Source organism: Rousettus aegyptiacus, unplaced genomic scaffold (assembly GCF_014176215.1).
Source record: "Rousettus aegyptiacus isolate mRouAeg1 unplaced genomic scaffold, mRouAeg1.p scaffold_m13_p_12, whole genome shotgun sequence".
NCBI classification, from domain to species: Eukaryota; Metazoa; Chordata; class Mammalia; order Chiroptera; family Pteropodidae; genus Rousettus; species Rousettus aegyptiacus.
This window is the reverse complement of record NW_023416287.1, coordinates 15,808,552-15,828,846: the sequence shown is the minus strand read 5'-3', so window position 1 is coordinate 15,828,846 and position 20,295 is coordinate 15,808,552. Positions and strand designations below refer to the sequence as shown.

General features: G+C 45.5%; 1 protein-coding gene across 1 annotated transcript; it reads left to right on the top strand.

Moving 5' to 3' along the window:
- Positions 1-472: 472 nt before the first annotated feature.
- Positions 473-20,188, top strand: LOC107512588 (lipopolysaccharide-binding protein). The gene is made up of 15 exons (XM_036229811.1): positions 473-641; positions 1,307-1,421; positions 3,479-3,607; positions 4,440-4,595; positions 7,473-7,536; positions 8,429-8,492; positions 9,628-9,719; positions 11,189-11,365; positions 13,644-13,703; positions 14,552-14,722; positions 16,070-16,137; positions 17,747-17,792; positions 18,617-18,680; positions 19,476-19,678; positions 20,162-20,188. The coding sequence occupies exons 1-15, from the start codon at positions 524-526 to the stop codon at positions 20,186-20,188; spliced, it is 1,554 nt and encodes a 517-aa protein (XP_036085704.1). The 5' UTR covers positions 473-523.
- Positions 20,189-20,295: the final 107 nt, after the last annotated feature.

The window sequence follows — 20,295 nt, the reverse complement described above, 5'->3', positions numbered from 1 at the left end:
TGGCCTTGCATAATTTCAGTGAACAGCAGATTCTAGCAAAGCCAAAGTGAAGGTGCAGTGAGCTAGGGCAGTGGAAGGTCCAGCTGGAGAGGTGCATTGCAGCCAAGTCGCAGCAGTCTTTACTGGTAGGCTGGGTGTTAGGTTTCAGTCTGTAGATAATGGGGAATGAATGGATGGTGTCCAGGGAGAGAGAGGTATGGTGGGGAGGATCCTCTGGCAGCTCTGGGCAGCAGAGTGCTGGAAGAAAAAGAGCTTGGAGACTGTGGCACCACTTCTACTATCCTCGGGCCAGAAATAAACCACAAATGGTTTCATAAGTAAACTCTCCCTATCTCAAATTGCTGAAACTTGAGTTGCCTCAAAGCCTTAAACCTTCCCCTCCTTCCTTCCCAGCTGGCTCAGTTCTTCATCTGGCCCCTAGCTTTATAAGCACCTCTCTCAGCCTCTGTAGTCACATTCAGTAAGGGAGGCTACTACAAAGAGACTCTGACCAACCCCTGCCCTGGGAGGAGCTCAGAACAGGATGATGGCCAGACCATACTGTGTGGCCCTACTGTTGCTGGCAGAGGTCTTCGGGCTTGGAGATGGGGCATCGAATCCTGGGTGTGTGGCCAGAATCACCAGAAAAGGCCTGGATTATGGTAAGGGGGTTTGGTCATTCCTCTGGTGCTCACTGTTGCCCACCAGAGTGGTGTAAACAGGGCAAAAAGTCACAGGCTTGGGTTCTGCACCTGTCTGGCTTAGAAACTTTGACTACATCATCCTTTGGGCTTCAGTTTCCTCATCTTAAGTATCAGAGGCTAAGGATAGGACTAGATCAGCATTTTTCCCAGGGTGGTCTGTGGGCCGCCCACATTAGCATTGCTGGAACACTTGTTAAAATACAGATTCCAGAGATCTACCCAAGACTGACAAGCCAGGCCTGGGAATCTGCATTGTTGACATTATGGCCCAAGCAACAGTGAAAAGTCCTAAGGCTTGACCATACTACAGTAAATGATTCTTCAAAAGCCCCACTATATTCCATCATTGCTTTCACAATCTGGTTGAATGAATAAATAACAATGATTGCCATTTACCTGGCACTTTGAGTTTAATTCTCAGGCTCAGGTTGATATTAGTATCATCATTTACATGTGGGGGAACGGAGCATCAAGGAATTTAAGGGACTCTCTTGGGATTACACCGATAGTAAACTGTGAATCCTGCATTCAATCCCAGCCTTTATGATTGCAAAGCCTGGCCACCCAATTGTAATGCTTAGCTACTTCCCACTAAACGAGCTAATCCCTCTATTTGCCTCCAGCCCACCAATATGGAGTAGCCGCCCTGCAGACGGAGTTGTCCACCATCAAGTTGCCTGATCTTTCAGGAAGCTTCGAAGTCGGTTGGATTGGAAGTGTGAGCTATGAATTTACGAGGTGAGGTTTTCATTCTCCACCACAGGGGCAGTGAAGAAGGAAAAATGGGGGCCTGAGGTCATGAGGAAAGCGGATAAACACGCGATCATCACTTGGACTAAAGGCAAAGGAACCATGGTCGGCTCACATTTTATCAGCACACTCTCTCTTGAGGAAAGCATCCACAATGTCCCCAGTGAGGAATGAAGCAGGGGGCCACCTGTCCCCTGGTAAACAGGCCCTGGTCCTCATCTCGCTCTTCGTAAGACTTAACTGACCCTAATAACCCTCTGCCTTTCACATATTCAGTCTTAGAGTCCTTGGCTGCAGATTTTCCTTCCCCAGTCTCTTCAGTGTCCAGAATAGGTCCTTGGGGATCATTTATCCATCAGCGATAGAAAAGGCTGCCTCTTGGAATCCTCCCCAAGTCTCTGGAGACAATTTCCTGAACACAGTGGACAAAGAGGAACTATTTTAAATTTGTGCATGTGTGTGTATGCATGGTGTGTGCGTGTGCATGCATGTGTATGCACGTGTGCACGCACGCGCACACACACTATCTAGGCCATAACATGTGGAGGGCATTGCCCCTTAGCACAGCCCTAGAATGGCCCTTTGGTCCTGGTTTTCACAGTAGGTTACTGTGGTCTGTTAACACATCCAGATCTACCACCAACTGTGAGATTTTCAAGATCTGGGACTGAGTTTTGAATCTCTGTGGCTTCTGTGCCTGGAGCCAGGTCAGACAGAGCGGGATCTCAATGAGTGTTTGATGAGGGAACTAATGAGTATTAATGTGACAAGAGCTACAAACTCAAAAGGCCACAGGGAAGTGGGTAATGCAGATGAGGGTACCAGGCAAGGACAAGCCAGGAACGCAGAACCCACAACAGAAACTTCATTGGAGGGAATTTAATATAGAGAACTTTCTTCAAAGGTGTTGTTGGTAGAGCTGAAAAGCCAAATAGGGAATGATAAAGCAACTCAGAAATCAGCCACAACAAACAAAGTCACTAACATCCCTAAAGCTAGAGAGACGAAAAGAGGAGAAGGTATCAACAGAGCCAGGGTCTCTAAGTAGGAACTAAGAACATGAAGAAAGGGATGTCTGACAGGAGCTGGCCCCAACATGGAAATATAACCACTGCCAAAGACACAACTCCAGGCAGAGAGAGAAAGGAAAGAAATACCTTGGCTTCTCCCTTTTTCCTGTCCACTCACTTTCCCTCGAGGACTTCCCATTGGCCGATCCTAACTAAAAGCGGGCTGCAAAGGAACCTGGGAAATGTCATTTTCAGAGGTCAGTCCCTTCCAACCTAGGTCAGAGCAAGAGAAGGAAAAGGAATGAACCGAGAGCTAACAGGGCACAGGACCAGTGCAATATCTACCTGGAGGACCCCTGCCCCCATTTAAACGGGGGCACCTGCTCTTCACCTGCAGTTGATTGACGCTGTAAGGAAATATGAACATTGCCTTTTGATCTTTTTCAAGAGAAGTCAGACATCTAGGGGTTTTTTCTTTACGTTTTTAGTATAAAATTTCCTAATTTAAAAATGTTGGTGATGGATTCAAAGTTTTAAGAACACTATAGGAAAAAGCATGTCTATAGCATATCTATCAGCTATATGGCCCACAGATTACTGGCAGGTAATCTCAGATCTAAATTGTGAGCCTGTATTTGTATTTGAAGTGCAAGAAGCAGAGAGGAGAAGCTGTATCCTGGAGAAGCTCAGGCCCCAGCTGTAAAGACAGGACACATAATGTGAAGTCATCTCACAGGATCCTAAAGGTGGTGAGGATCCAGTGAGTTGAGACAGGCCAAGAGCAGCTAATGGCGGTGGGTGTCAAAGTAGAGGGGAAGGTCTTTGGTCTTGAAGGTTGTGGATGGCTTCTTAAAGGATGAGGAGCCTGTGCTGATCTTGAAGGATGTGAATGCAATTGCTTGATTGTCCTTTGTGGTTTAAGTCAATAAATTTGAAAGAGAATGTGAGAAACAGGAGGGGATTCTGGGGACTCATTCAGAGAACTGATGTGCTGCTAACCTTTCTGGGTTTGATAAGTCTGCCTTCCTTCCCTAGCTTAAGGATCCCTAGCTTCAAACTCCAGAACTCAGATCTGACTCTACACCCAGGGCAGGGTGTCAGAGCCTCCCTGTCCAATACCTACGTGTCTGTCAGAGGGAACTGGAAGGTGCAAAAGAGTTTCATGTAAGTAGTACTTAGATTAGAATGTCTCTCAGCTTTGGGCCAGGGCATGACCTCCCACCCTGGACTTCCATTTTCAGGTTCTTAAATGTCCAGTCTATAAAGGACCCAGATCTGACTAACTCTAAGCCTCAGTTTCATTATCTGTGAAATGGGGTTAATAAGAACTCGACTCAGATGCAGCTGCGGATGAAATAAAATAACATACGTAAGGCATTTAGCCATATGTCTGGCACACAGCAAATACTCAGTAAACTGGCTGCCTTAATAGCTGATGCTTTCAAAACAATACAAATGGAGCCACTTTAAAATGGAGCCAGAGCTGCCATGCCGGGGCAACTGCCTCGCACATCTTACGTCTCAAAACTTTCGAATGTTAAAACGGGGTAAAATAACCTTTGGGTTGGGCCTAAAGCAACTTGGTGCCCCAGAGAACTTTTTGCAAAGATACCAGACTGATCACTCCTGGACTGAAATTTTAACACATTATTTAGAATTAATATCAATATGTTATGTTCACCGATAGAAATGCTTTCCATTAATATAATTGTTCCCCTTACCTTTCTCATAAATACCCATTGCCTTTGTCTCCTAATTGGAACATTATTTGGGCTTCTGCCTAAATCAAAGATTCCTAAACAGCTATCCTTATTGATCTCAAACAAATGCTTGTTGCCTCTCACCTTGGAAGGCCTTTTTTTTTAGGTCACCAAGGCTGACAGGATACATAGCTTGTTAGTGGAGAACTGGGAGACAAACCTAGGTCTGCATTCTCTGGCTCCTCTTCCTGTAGGTGACAATTATCCACCATTTGGTTTTCATTTCTCCCAACCAGCACTCTAAAGGGTACTTTTGATCTGAGTGTGTACAGGATTTCCATCTCAGTTTCTCTGAAAATGAACAAGGACCATTATGGACGACCCACTGTATCAGTGGCTCACTGCAGCAACTCCATTGGCCATGTCAGCATTGACATTTCCGGAAACCTAAGGTAGGTCACCCCATACACTTGCTGGAGGTTGTCAGGACCACCTTGGCATCTGGCTCAGCATCCAGGGGATGGTCCTAATGGGGCAGAATAATGAGATTTAAGATCATTGAGATCAGAAGTCAGTGAACTAAAGGCTGTGGGCCCAATCTAGTCTGCCACCTGCTTTTGTAAATAAAGTTTCATTGGAACACAGTCATGATCATTTGTTTACATTTATCTGCAGCTGCTTTAGCACTACATCAGTAGAGTTAAGCAGTTGCAGCAGAGACTGTATAGCATGCAATGCCAAAAATATTTACTATCTGGCCCTTTAAGAAAAAGTTTGCCTGACTCTTTGGCAAGATTGCCTTTAACGGCAACCCAGCATCCCAAAGCAACTTGCCTGGAAGGGAAGCTAAGTGAATTTCGAATGAATGAAGGGTGACCGCCTTCCTACTCTGTTTTGGTTGGCACTGCATCACTCAGATCCTGACAGGAAAGAGGGCAATTCAAAAGGCACTGGCAAGACTCTAATGAAAGAAATATTAACCAGAGACTAACAACAGTAGGGAGCTATTACCACCCCTAGGATTGAAGGTGAGAGGGAAAGGAAGGGTGTTACCAGAGCCTAAAAAGGCCTGGAACCTTGGAGAAGGGGCCCTGGGACAGGAGTATAGCAGTATGGCAGGCAGAGAGGGATCCGGGTGTAAACACCCCAACTCCCTTCTCTTTCCTGTCTGCGCCTCCCATAAGCCCAGCCAGAAGGCAGACAGCAAGAAGTGTTGACAGATGAATTTATAGTTGACTGTCCCCCCAGGATGCTTTCTGCAGAACCCTGAGAAGCACTCGTGTCTGATATTACTACATGAATTTATAATACACATAAATTTCTAATATGCACCACTAATCATTCAATCAGCAAGCATTGAATGGTAAAAACTTTATGGGAGAAAAAATTTTACTGGAAGTAATTCCACTAACGTAGTTCACTTATTTCCCATAACCTCTCACCCTCACCACCAGGTGAGAACATAAGTGTGAAAGGCTCTGTTCTGGGCCATGATATTCAAGGTCTGGTGTTTATGGCTGGGAGGGACTCTCAGTGGGCAGCTTGGCCTGAAGTGGATTAGAATCACCTCATGAGCTCCATGAAGTTATTCGCCAATGTCCCTCAACACTTAACTGGTGCTCAGCGGGTAGGAGGGGCTCAGTACATGTTTGTTGAATGAATAAGTGAGTGAATGACTAATTGCCAACTGCCAGGTGAGTTGTTTGGCAGATTTGGAGGGTTATAAAAAATAGGCCAACTCCCCTTTTAATGTTTAATGTTTTTGAGTAGGTAATTCATTGGCATAGTTCAAAATTCAAAAAGTACAAAGGGTACAGAAAGAAAAAATCTCTCTCCACTCTGGTTCTCCCACCAACCAGCTCGCGTTGACCCAGCAACCAATGCTAACCGTGTCTGACGTCTCTTTTTATTTTATTTCATTTCTGTGTGTGTGTGATAATTCTACTCTGCCATCTTGACCAGACCGAATGTCTCATTCTTGAGAGTTATGCAGGCACACTTAGATATTTTGCCTTTGTTTACACAAATGGTAGCATGCTATCTAGAGTATTATGTCCCTAGCTTTTCTTACTTAACAATGTATTTGTAAGCCCTTCACACAAGAATACAAGAGCTCCCTTTTCAAAGTACTTTATTATGTAAAAACACTAAAATGTATATTATTAGTTTCTATTGATAGACTTTGTTTTTAGTTTGGGTTTTTTTTCTTCCAGTGTTCTGCTACTACAAATAATGCTGTAAAGGATAACCTAGTGCATAATACCATTTTTTGCCTGGGCAGATAAATTGTAAGATAAATTCTTAAAATTGTATGTGCATTTTGACATTTCAATATATACTAACAAATTGCTCTCCATAGAGTTTGCTAGTTTCCACTGCCACTAACAAGGGATGGAAGTGTCTTGTTCCCTCCCACTATCCCCAACACAGCATATCAAAGATTTAGCTTTTTGTCAATCTGAAGGGTGAGGGTATCTCAGTTCTAATTAGTGTTTATCTTGTTGTGAATGATGATGAGTATCTTAATATATGTTTGAGAGCCAGGTATTTTGTTTTTCTGAATAGTCTATTTGTATCTATTCCTATCCTTCTCATCTATTTTTCCCCCCTCCCCAAACAGTCCTCAAGACTTCTGATCTCTAAATTCACCAACCTCCTTTACGGTGCAAGTTATAAAAAATTCATCTCAGATGTTGAAGCATTAAAATGGATTTGATCAGCTCACATGCACCTGTAAAGTCCATGATATTGATCCAAAGTGGTGACTGGACCAGCATCACCAGGAATCTGTTTCTTGAGTGCGTTTTACTCTCAGTCAGGGTCCTCCACCCTTAGAAGTGGCAAAGAGAGCCGCCAGAAGCTCTAGGTTTCTTGGCCCTTACTGTCTGTCAACTTAGCGGAAGCAGTCTTTTCCCCATAGCACTCAGAGGGAAAGCCCCAGAGAAGGCTCTCATTGGTCAATGTGGGTCACGTGCCCATCTGGGCCAACTATTATGGACTCTTATTGGCTGAGCCAGGGTCTAGGACCCGCCTTTAGACCTGGGTGTAGTCCCATTGAACCACAAGGACTGGAAATGGAGAAGTGGGTTTTAAGAAAGGAAAAAGATGCTGGAGGAGTTAAAACCACAGATGTATATAGTTAACACCCCAACCCTAACGGGCCTACTACTACTTAACATTTTGATTCAAGAGAATACTATGGGTCGCCCACCCTTGGATTAAATTCACCTGGTTGTGTCCCTTCTTGGAATAAAATGGGAAATGTCACCTCCGCGGGAGTTTCAGTTAGTCATAAAGTGGATCCTGACCCTCTTTATTCTTTTTTCCAGCTGGCTCCTGAACCTGTTCCATACGAGAATTGAAAGCAATATCAAAAATATCTTGAACCAAGAGGTAAACAAAAGATAAACAGATTTGTAGTTAAAGATCATTGGCATGTACATATTTGATATTTGGAAACAGCTTTGTCTCTTAAGTATGTTGCCATTTGAATTTGTTTAGCAAAACCTTCCTCCTTGCGAAGACAAACCTTAAGGCTTTCCCCAGGTAGTATGATCACATATGCTAAATCAGCATTTGAAACTGGCAAAGTGTTTGGTATCTAGTTGTAGATAATATTAGATATGAAGAAGTGACTTTGGATCCCTCACACCAATCACAAAAATCAACTCTTGGTGGGTTAGTATTTAAATGCCAAAACGAATCTAAAACTTTTTAGGAGAAAACCTAGGATATCTTTCTCACTTTGAGGATAGGAAAATGTTTATTAAATAAGACTACCCCACCCCCCTCCAAAAAAATGCATCATATTGAGAACAGCACTAGGGGTGGCCCTCAGCATCTCTCATCTCTGGAAAAAGGCTTGATCTTGGAGGCAAAGGGGTATCTCTTACATTTACCCTTTGTGTATCTCTGGGCAAGTTGATGCACCCTCTGATGCCACTTCCTGCCACTTAGCCACCAAGGGACCATGACCTTAGCAGACCCAAGGGCAGTGCTACCTTGACCACCATCTATTTTTAATGTGGGTTCCAGAAAAGTCTAGGAACTTAAGTTGGGCCCACATGTGAGAGGCCACCCCAAATGTTGACCAAGTGTTGATGGGGGTATTAGTTTCTTTCCCTTTTCACCATGTTCTCCCTCCCACCCCACCCCCACACACACCTACCTACAAGGTGGAGATATAACCCATTACAGTCCCTGGAGTGGTAGCAGGGAGGGGTGGGACATTGCCAAGGAGAGGCGGAGGAGGGACTCACCTGGCTTTCTCATCCACTTTCGGCAGATCTGCAAAATGGTCCGGAAGTCAACAACCTCATACCTGAAGCCCTATCTCCAGACTCTGCCAGGTTTGGAGCCCTCACCCCACTTCTCTGGGTGCCTTCAGATGCCATGACACCTAGTACCCCTGGAACCACCCCCCCTCAAGAGCCCTGGGAGAATTTTCCCCTGTTGAGTACCTCTCCATCCTACAGAGTTGAATATGGAGTGACCACCTCTCTTTGGGGTCTGTTCTCTGGAGGTGGGGGAGTAAGACAATCTACCTTCTGGGAGCATGAGGTGGGCAGAGGATTAGGTATACGTGTTAGCTCTGTACTGGCTGCTTTAACAAAACAGGGGTGCTCCGAGCAACCTGTGCAGGGCTGGATACCCTCCCAGCCCTGCCCCTCCAGCTGCCACTGGGACCTTTTGCAATCACAATCAGATCATGTCTCCCCCTCTTCTTGAAATCCATCAATAACTCCCAGCTTCAGGTCACAAGGCCTGGCGTGGTCTGGCCCTGACTACCACACCCCCGTCTCTAGCTTTATCTTGCTCCCCTCCCCAACTCAGACAGTTACTCTCTTGTCCCCATTAGTCCCTCCAATATACAGTGCTCCATAACACTACAAGACCTTTGCGCGTGTCACTCCTTCTGCCAGGAGTGCCCTTTCCCCACATCCACCTTTCTTCACCCAATCGATACCTGCTCTTCTTTCAGATCTCAGCCAAAGCAACACCTCCTCTGGGAAGCCTTCCCTGACTTCCTGTCTAAGTCAGGTTGCCACCCCCCCCCCCCCACTTTACCCCTCCCTGTTAAATGGCTGGCATCGTCCTGTGAACTTTTGCTACCTAACCTCTAGCAGAATTGCAATTGTATATTTATTTCTTTGAGTATTTGATTATTTCATCCTCTGGACTTGTGAGTTCCATGAGGACAGAAACTTTAACTATCTCACTCAGCTGTTGCATCTGCCCATTGCATTGTGCCTGGCATATAGCAGGTGCTCAATAAATATTGAATGGGTGAATGAATGTGTCAATGGGTAAATAAATGAAGCACTCCCTCTGTGACTGAAGTACCATGGATATGCCCCAGCCCATTTCCATTCTCCAAAAGCTACAGTCCACATGAAAGGAGGTCCCTGGAGTTGTGCAGTATACAACTTGAACGACTGCATTTGGCTACCCTGTTCACAATGCTGCTTCTTTCCCATTCCACAGTCACCTTGATGATTGACCAGGTTGCTGGCATTGATTACAGTTTAGTAGGATCTCCCCAGGTGACCTCCCAAGATCTGGACCTGCCCTTCAAGGTAAGGGGCTATGGGAAAAGGGCTTTGGAGCTCCACTTCCCAGAGTCAGCTCCTACCCACCCCCCTTCTCCAGTCCATTTTCCTATCAGTCTACATCCCTGGCCAGTGCCCACAGTGGGCAGATGTAGTACTCAGCACTAAGAGCAAAATTTAAGAAGATGTCACTGAACTAACATGGTAAATCTCTCTAGAGTCCAGAAGACCTTAGCTTGAATCCTGGCTCTAGAACTTGTGTGCTGGGGAACCTTGGGAGAATTACTTAACCTCTCTGAGCTTCTATTAAATGGGTATAATAACAGCCTTACCTCATAAAGTTGCTATAAGTGAGATGTGTGCCTGGCACATAGCACATATATAGGGTAGCACTGTTATTACTACCTGCCTCCCCCCTACAGTAGACTGAAGAATGGCTCTCTAAAATGTTCTAATCCCCCAAATCTGTAAATGTTACCTTACATGAAAAAAGGGATTTTGCAGATGTGATTAAATTAAGGATCTTGCGATGACAGGATTATCCTGGATTGGGAGGGGAGTGGGCGGTGGTGGTTGTAATCATACAGATCCTTGTAAAAGGGAGGCGGGGAAATAAGGGACAGAAGCCAATGTGACAATAGAAGCAAGAACCTGGAGCAAAGCAAGAGGTGATGTGGGAGAGGGGCTACAAGCCAAGGAACACAGATGGCCTCTAAGGGGTAGAAAAGACAAGGAAACAGATTCACCCTTGAAGCCTCTAGAAGGAGCACAGCTTTACTTAACATCTTCAGTTTAGGCTTCCGATCTCCAGAAATGGAAGGGAATAAACCTTTGTTGTTTTAAGCCACTAAGATTAAGGTAATTTGTTACAGCAGCAACAGGAAGCTAGTGCATATCCTTTCCTACAACTTCCTGCCTCTTCCACAGCTCCCCTGTGGGTTGAGCTAGACCCTAGAGGGCCACCCCTTCCAATTTTATTTAAGTAGCACTTATGTGCTTCTTGCTCTGTGCCAGATGTTGTTGTAAGTATTTGTACCAATATTGGCTTCTCTTAAATTTCATGCTACCTCTGCGAAGTAGAAACTATTAGCATCATCCCTGTTTCACAGATGAGGAAGTTGAGACTCAAGGCAGTTGGTAGCTTGCCTGAGGTCCCAGAGCTAGTATGCGGCAGACCAGGATTCAAACCCGTACGGTTAAGCTCCAGAGTCCATGCTTTTCACCACAGGCTTCGATTCCTCTTCTATGTCCTGAGCATAGGAGAAAACAGGACCCCTCCCCACAAAAAGGGGGGTTTTAGACACCTGTCAGGACCTAGATACTGTGGGGCCAGAGGGACTCTTTCAGGACCCCTGGCCCCACATGCTGGAGAGGAACCACCACCCCAGCCACAGCCCAGGGCCCAGGAGACCTCACCCAGTCAGGCTGTGGATGCCTCTTCCCGACACCCTCCCTGGTAGGAACTTTGGGTGGCTGATATGTCCCTCTGTCTCCAGGGTGAATTCTTTGGCCGAAGCCAGCACTCCCCAGTCCCCTTCGATGCTCCGTCCATCAGGCTGCCCCAGAAGCATGAACACATGATCTACTTTGCAGTCTCTGACTATGTCTTCAACACAGCCAGCTGGGTTTACTACCAGGCTGGGTACATGAACTTCATATTCCGAAATGAAAATGTGAGTAGAGGATGGAGGAGACTGGGGGTCCCAGGAGAGAGCATCAGGTGGGACTGTAGACCTGCTGTGGGCACTCTAGGGAGCTAGAAGAATGTGGAATTTGGAGCCTACCCAACATGAGTTCAAAGTGAAGCTGTGGTCAGTTTCCTGTCTGTGCACATGGATCTCCACGGATTATATGAGAGATTGTAAAGAGCTTGGTGTTTGATGCACAATACATATTTGCTATTATCAGAAGTACTTTAAAAAATAAGACAGACTCTGGTGTGTCATATCAGGTCCTCCCAGCAACAGATGCCAAGAGAGCATTAGATCTGTGTTTTATTAGGGAAATGCCCACGAAGGATAAAGGAGACAAGGAGAAAGAGGAAGTGCGAGAACCCTCACGCGGTACTGATATCTGTGAAGAAAGAAGGAAAGCAGACAGATTGGGTAGAAATGCTGCTGCACAGCTCTGAGAAGTCTCAGCTAAGCTGATGAGCAGGCAAGAGCAAAGCTTGCTTATTTAGAGGAGTGCCGCACACATCAGGCAGACATGTAAGGCGTCAGCTCCAGGATAAAACCTTAAGTGCGATCTTTCAGACCTGACCACAGGCACTTACACAGCTTTCCCTGGCAGGCCTCGCCAGGCCTGGAGCATGGCCAGCGTTGGTCAGTCGCTGGAGGGAGACGCGGTCAAGGACTCAAGCCCCCTGCCCTTACCCCCACCACGGGGCTGGCATATGTCAGCATTCTTAGCCAAGACACTTCTGCTCAGAGGCCTCCTGATGGTTGGGGGGAGAAGGGGAACCTCAGCTGAGACACTGTGCAGGTGCCTGTGCTGAGACCCCTTGCTAGGGACCTCGGAGACCGTTTTCTCCAGCCTGACCCAGTACTCAGTCCAGCAAGTGGTAAACCCTGCCACATCTAGCGTGGCCCTGGAAAATAATCCTGAGTAGGAATGATGGGAGATTGAGAAAAGCTATAAAACAGAAAACGGATCGGGAGGCTCCTGATAATGGAGTAAAGAGTGATTTTATTTTTGCAAGTTGCCTTTATACAAGAGCATACATTGGCTGGCTAAAATGAGATTATCCCCACCCAACCTCCATATCCTATTACAACCATTTGCATTTCCATAAGGTAACCCCCGCCCTGCACAGCCTGCTAAGATCATTTGCATTTCAACACCTACATTACTCTCCCGTCGGTTCCTACTTCCCATTCTTAGGAGGATTTGTGGAGGTGAGGCAACCCTTGGTTGGCCTCAAAGATTGCAAGGACCTTGTCAGCCTGCAACCTGTTCTGAACACAGTACTTTTCTCCTCCTGGCCCTTCCCTCTCTCCTCCACCTCTCCCCATCCCCCTCCCTCCTGGGTCCATACAACAACAGGAGCCTTTTGTTCAGGGTTCCCTTTGCAGTAAGATAAGCCCCACCCACCATCTGTACTGATACATCTGACCCTCACAGGTGCCATGCCACAGGGAAAAATGGAAGACCCGGGGCGGGGGTGAGGGTGGGGGAGGCCAGTGCCCTTCGCTGTCTAGTCTCTTGCTTACACTATCATCTTGAGTCCCAGCAGTGATCTGGCAAGATTCTTCAGCTCTACCACCCCAGCTATTCTCATTGGGGGCTGGGAGCTTTCTGGGAGAGTGTGGCCTCAGCATGAATGGTGTGGGACCTGAATGTGAGGCTGTGCCGGAGGGGTGGAGGGCGGCTATCAGCCAGCTGCCCTCCTCTCTGCTGATCCCATTAAAGGTAATTCTGAGCAGCATACGGCCACAGCCCCACACTATGATAAATGCTATAGAAGCTGCCCAGGTAGGGAGTAGAGATCTTGAGGGAGGAGAGACCAAGGGAGGTGTAGGAAGGGTTCCCCAAGCTGAAATAGCAGCAAGTCCTAGAGGTGAGTAGAGAATGACACCACGAGAGATGGCAAGAAACAGAGTTTGGGGAAAGCCATATTCAAAAACACATTAAATGCAGATAGTGATGATGATCAGCCCTCACTGGCCCTTTAGGAAGTATCCTGAGAAATACTAAATAACAATAACAGACATTTATTAAGTACTTACTATGTCCCAGGCACTGCACTTAGTGCTTTACCCATATACTATCTCATTTAATCCTTGCAACACCTGTACAGCAAGAGCTATTATTATCCCCATTTCACGATATAGAACCTAACAAAGTTTAACAATCAGTCATGATGGAACCCAAGCTGCTGGACTTGAGTCCACACCTTTCACTACTATAATATCTTGCTTTTCGAATCATTTCCTTGTTTTCCTGCTGCAGATTCCCCAGGATGCCCCTTTTCACCTGGACACCAAATCATTCGGGGCTGTGATTCCTCAGGTAAGACCTGTGCCCACTCACTACAGAGGACAGAGCAAGCCCCTTGACCTAGGCCAAATGAGGAAACTTTATTTGGACATCTATGAATTGTGCATAGACTTTCTCCAGATAAACAGTTTACCTATTAGAACAGTGGGTAAGGATAAGTTTTTAAATTTTTGATACAAAATTCTCTTCATTTTCTGACTCCTTGTGGCATAAAGACAAAGGATATGGATTCAGATTGCCTGCATTTGAATCCTGGGGCTGCTGTTTTCTATCTTCAGAACTCAATCTCGTTGGGCCCGTTTCCTCATTTGTCAAATACTACCTGCCCTACTGGGTTGCTGGGAGGATCAAAAGGGAAATAACAGCACTTGACTGGCACAAATATATAGGATCCTTCCAGGGTACAAATGGGAGCATGTTGGGCAGACTAATTTGGAAGTAGAGAGGTAATTAATATTTGCTTGATGTTTATGGAGAACATAGCTAAAAGTAGCAGGAGCAGAGAGGAGAACACTCAGCCTCCCCTTTCTTGAAGCTGACAATTCAGCTCAGCCCCAAACTTGTACACTAGTCAATACAAGTTGGCCAGCATAGAAGGCAGTGTGATGACCATCCACTGTTATTGGAATATGCCCATTAGGGTGTCTCACCTATCTCAGATGCTTTATCAAAGAGCCCTTTCCCACCACAATAGCCATCTACTGGAAGGGAGTTCTGGAAAATACAATTCCCTCCATCCTGTGATATTTCCACTGCTGGTTTTGGGACCCTAGAGATTTGAGCCTTGGGACTCCACCCATCTAGCCTTTCCTGATACGGCTCAGGGTCCCTCTTTCTGTCTTCTGCCCTTCTTTCTCCAGCTGGCCAGGTCGTACCCCAATATGGAGCTAGAGCTTGAGGTGTCACCTGAATCAGCTCCATTCCTGACGATCAGCCCTAGAAATGTGACCCTCGTGCCAGTAATGAACATCCAGGCCTTTGTCCTCCTGCCCAACTCCTTTGATCGCAAGACACTCTTCCTACTAAAAGCGGTAAGTCTGATCCTGGCTGGAGCAGCCAAGGGTCATGCTTGCCATGGGTGTAAGCCCCTCCCCTCAGCTGAAAGACTGAGAATTGATAGATGCTGGAAACTATTTATTTCCACTGGAGGTATAAATGGGCCTTGCAATTCTGGTCTGAATGGCCAGACTTTCTGAGGGCATAGTTAATCAAATCATCCACTATCAGAGTTGCAAAAAGTCATTCACTCCAGCTGAGCTGAAGATTCTAACTTTCTCACTGCTATGTTTGTTATGAAAAATTGTTTAAAGCATAACCCCATTTAAATTGTTATAAGTAAATTAAATTACCTTTTTAAAGAAGGTATAAAATGGAAAGAACTCTTAAAATAGCAATACTCTCTAAACTGATTTATAGATTCAACATAATCCCTATCAAAATCCCAGCTTGCTTTTTTGCCAGATAACAAGTTGATTCGAAAATTCATATGTAAATTCAAGGGACTGAGAATAGCCAAAACAATCTTGAAAAGGAAAAATAAAGTTGCATAATTCATACTTTCCTACTTCAAAACTTACTATAAGGCTATCATAATCAAGATGGTATAGTGCAAGGATAGATATATAAATCAATGGAACAGAATCAAAACTCCAGAATTAATTCCTCATATTTGCAATCAATTTATTTTCAACAAGGGACCAACACAATTAAATGTGGAAGAACAGACAACTGTATATCCACATGCCAAAAAAAAAAAAAAAAAATGAAACTGGACCCCTTCCTTACACCATACACAAAAATTAACTCCAAATGGATCATAGACCTAAATGGGAAAGTTAAAACTATAAAACTCTTAGAACGTATGTAGTAATAGAGCCTTCTTAGGTCAACTCAAAAGCACAAGAAGCAAAATGAAAAATAGATAAATTGGACTTTATCAGAATTTAAAACCTTTGTGCTTCAAAGGACACCATCATTCAAAAGCAAAAAGACTACCCACAGAATGGTAGAAAACATTTGCCAACCATGTATCTGATAAGGGCTTGGAGACGCTCTGAACTTCCCTTAGTAGTCAGCTCCAAAGTTCAGTAGTGCTTATAGGCAGACGAATACCTATTTGAATTCTCTATACCTTCAATTTGGGCTTATCCACCCTTGCAATAAGATGGAGACCTCTGAAATCTCAGCTCATCTTTCTTAAAGTCAGCCATGGAGCCACTAACATCTGCATCCTCAGTCTATAATCCTCGAGTAGCTGCTTTTTGCCCATATGTCCCACTTCTGGCTGTGGTTTCTATTTCTGGGGATGTGTCTCCTGGACTGGGAGCCAAGAGGATGCCTCCATGGGTTGTCTGGGTGACCCCCTTTTGCTTTTCTAGAGAATCAACATCTCCGCCACCATCAATGTGAGCTCCTATAGGATTGTTGGTTCATTGACTCCAGGAAGGTAAGAGCCCACGGGTTGGGGGTGGAAAGGGATAGGACATGTGGTCGGAGCATCTAGTCTGGTTCGCTGATATTGCTGAGGTTGTCCCTTGGAAACAGAGGCCTCCACTGAGGCCAGCTCATTCTCTAAGCCTGTGCCCCTCTGGAAAAGGCGTATTGACGTCTCAGGAGAAAAGCCAGAAGTCGAGAAGAGTCGTCAGATAGCAGAGTTTACCTTCAGGTCCTCTATCACTTTGGGCTCCTCACTTGAGCTGAAACTTCAGCAGAGGGGGTACTCAGAAACACTAGTATACCTGAAGAAGGTAGGGCTTGAAGCTGTGTACAATGACTTTACACATTAGATTGAGAAAAACTGTCAATATTAACATCAAAAAGTGGAGATTTCAGATGGACGGTTAACGGTGCCCCCAAGCCACTGCTTATTGCTCCATTGCCCAGATACTCAATCGATAGCTAAGTATTTCTTTAACCAGTGAGTCAGTGAAGAGTTCAGGCTTTGGGCAACAGGGATCACACTGCCTCCGGGGGCTGGCGACTTGCCCTTGCAGTGTCCTCTGTCCAGAGCCCTCATCAGTGCCCCACATCTCACCCACTCTGGGTGCTGCTTTCTGCTGAGGTAAAGGTGCAATGGTTCATCAAAGGGACGAATTCCTGGCCTCAGGGTCAGATGCTTGTTGGCTGATAGAATGCCCTGACTCCATCAAAACGAATGTCTCCTGAAGAAGTCTTTAAAAAGGGAAGCTAATGGTGAACCTTTGGGACTTTGGGAGGTCCTGGAATTGAAATTTATGTGTAGACCTGGCTTGAGGGGGTCTCTATAGTATTGGGGAAGACAGCCAAGGGATTAGGCTATGAAGAGACAGACAGCAAAGAGAGGATTTGAGAGGACTTCACATGAGGATTTTACTAAGGGATGATTAAAATTACTTTGTCCCATGAGCAGAAAACGGAGATCTGTCCAGGGTGATCGGAATTTCTGAACAAGGGAACCAAGTCAGCAGCCAACAGAAAGCCTATTAGGAGGGATCAAGAGGAGAAATTGGGGTTCAGCGTTTAGTGACAGCAATCCAGGTGCCCTGAGTCACTTTCCCTTCCTTCACTCCAGGGGCTGCCAGCTGCTCGCCAGCATTGTTTGTGGTGCCTCTTTTCCATTTTTATTTATTCCCGTATTATGCAAATAATCCATTTCATGACAAGAAAAAAATTGGGAATTATGAAAGTATAAACAAGCAAAATCATCCATAACCTTGCCCCATAGAGACTATCACTGTTAATAGTTTCACGTTTCCTTCCAGGTTTTTTTTATTTTTATATAATGGGAGATGTAGTACATTACTTTTTATATTCCACTCTCTCCAGTTAATATTTATATCATAATTTCTTCAAGTTTTCAAAGATGCTCAGATAATAGTATTTTTTTTTAACGCCCCTTCATAAATAGTGGTGCATGCTTAAAGGCTTAAACCCACGAGCACCACACTGCAGAGGAACCCTTGTGTGCCCAGGCCCTTAAATGCCCTGCCAGTCGGCACTGCACACCCCACTGGGCTAAGTGCCGAAAAGTACCAGCCATAGCCTGGGATGACCATGCTTCTCTCTTCTCTACACAGTAAGCTGAAATTGGAATTGAAACACTCCAATGTTGGTTCCTTTAATGTGAGTTGTTTTCTCTCAGTATTTCTTGTCTTCTCCAAGCAGGGCTTCACAGGGCTCCAGAAGTGACAAGGTCCCAGATTAAGAGATGCACTGCAGTCTTGCAGGAAAGGGGACACCATGCCTGAAAATTAACCGTCCATGAAGGGTACTGCCTGAGAGCTAGAGTCAACAGGACAGACATTAAAAGCATGAGATTTGAACGAAGATAGATCTGGGCTTTTATACCAGCTCCGCCACTTGCTAGCTGTATAACCTTAGGCAAATCACTTAACCTTTTGGAGCCTGTTTCCTTAACCGTAAAATGGGAATAGCTACTTCACATGGGGGAATGTCTGACATAGTACGCTCTTAATATGTTCATTATTGTAATGATAGTGATCCAGGTGCATGATCCCTTATCTACAGCCCTTAGGACTGATGGGTTTCAGAATTGAGGATTTTTTAGGTAATCCATGGCATGCACCAGGTTATAAAACACTTTCCACAGGATCTGAGGCAATACTCTATAATCGAATGCAATATTTCTGCCATACAATTTTAAAATATTCACACAAAGTGATATAAAGAAACACTAAATAGCCCCATGACAGTTCGGGCCATGGTTTGCCATAAAATGAGCTTGCACACACTTATGGAGAATGTTTAGATTTGGGTTTTGGAAGGTGGGTTGCAAACAAGTTGCTGTGATCTGTGCTAGTCACAATCAACCTCTATTTTTTAGGTGGTATGACACCTAAAAAATAGAGGTTGGTTGTGCTCTTTCTTTGGACAGTTTTCATTTAAGTCTTATTTGATCCCTTTGCTCTGGCCCTGCTCTGTTCCAGGTGGAGTTGATGGAAGTCATCCTCAATTTCTACACATCCAAAATCATATACCCCTCTATCAACGGTAATAGCTCCTAACTGCTCCATGTAAACGTTGAACTCTACCCTTTCTATAGAGCCTCTCTTCTGTGGTGGCTGGGGTACTGGCAATCCATGACCCTTGCCCTCAGGGAGTTCACTTTGTTGGCAAGGCAGTCGTGTTAGTTTAATCAATGCCACAATAGGAGCACAGTGGACTCCAGGAGCTTAGAGGAGGCACTGAACTTCAGTTAGAGGTCAGTCCAGGAGGTGAGGGATAAGTTGGGTCCCGAAACATAAGGAGTTTGACCCGGGGAGTAAGAGCATTCCAGGTGGCACTGTGAACACCTGGAGTCAGCACACCTGGGTTCTGAGCCAGGTTAGGTCACTGACTTTCCATATGACCTTAATAGAAGTGATACTTGGGACAGAGATTGCCTGAGAAGCCAGCAGGCATCCTCCCAGTCCAGGGCCCTCTCCAACTGGCCTCACCATATGCCTTTTACAACCAAGTAATAAGAGCAGCAAAATTGGCCTGGAAGGGACAGTGGGTGAGATGGTTGTCCTCAGGAAGGAAATGCTGCATGGCCCAGCCCTGGCCACTGGGTGGTGCTCTAGGGAAGGCTCTAGAGGGGGTTAATAGAAGCCCAAGAGGCTCTCTGCTCCTGAAGAGGCTAAATTTCGCAAGTGTTTCCTGTGCCCATGCCCCACCCCCCACAAATCAGCCCTGAATCCAACCGCCTACATTTCAGCAGCCCACTCTCACTGGTCAGCTACAAACACCATGTTCTGTCTTCACACCTCCCCAGCCTGTTGTGTCTGGCCCACCTTTCTCTTCCAGCAAAGCTTAAGGAAGGCTTCCCGTTACCTCTGCCCAAGGACACCTTCTTCAACAGCTTGGAGATCCAAATCTGTGAGGTCAGTGAGAAGTGGGGTCTGGGAGGGCTGCTTCAGGGTTGGATACACCAGGGAGCCCTGAACTCCCAATTACATCATAGACCTAATTTTCATAGAAAATTATTTTTTGAATTTTGGTGTATAATGGTGAGTTTTAATTATCTGAAATCTTGGCTTCATGTAAAATAGCTCAGTTCTTATAATTCAGGTCAAACATGTTAACTGAATATCTACAATGTACAAGGCCCCTAGCCACAAATGGCAGGGGAGTGTGCAAGGGGGTCAGATTGGATGCACCCCCTCTGGGTTGAGGGGCTACCTTGACAAGCCCCAAATCTCCTTGGTGGTGTAAGATCCCCGCTGGGCCGCTGGCCAGCCTTCCCACCCACAGCAGCAAGGAATAGTCCTGCAGAAATACTGGCCATGCCTCCTAGAGAAAGAAACTTATCAGGGGCAGGGGACAGGGACAATTATAGTACATTTCATCATATAAACCCAGAAGTACTAGATTGCAATGTCTTCACTGTGCGTATGTTCTCACTCCAAGGTGATGCAGGACTACATTCCCAGAAATTAATTATGTGAGGGGAGCAAACTCGAACACCACCCATGTGGTGCACTGTTCCCCAGGGAGAAGAAAGTTCTGGAGGAAAGTGACATTCATGGATGTCCTCTAGAAATCAGCAGCTCGGAAAATGCAAATAATATCCTGGGGGCAGAAGCTGATAAGGACAGTGTTTTACAAATATCTCCTTCGACAAAAG

Coding starts and splice junctions, on each gene's coding strand:
- LOC107512588 (XM_036229811.1), top strand. CDS start 524: ATGATGGCCAGACCATACTGTGTGGCCCTACTGTTGCTGGCAGAGGTC. Junction 1,422..3,478: donor GTGAGCTATGAATTTACGAG/GTGAGGTTTTCA, acceptor TTCCTTCCCTAG/CTTAAGGATCCCTAGCTTCA. Junction 13,704..14,551: donor TCGGGGCTGTGATTCCTCAG/GTAAGACCTGTG, acceptor TTCTTTCTCCAG/CTGGCCAGGTCGTACCCCAA.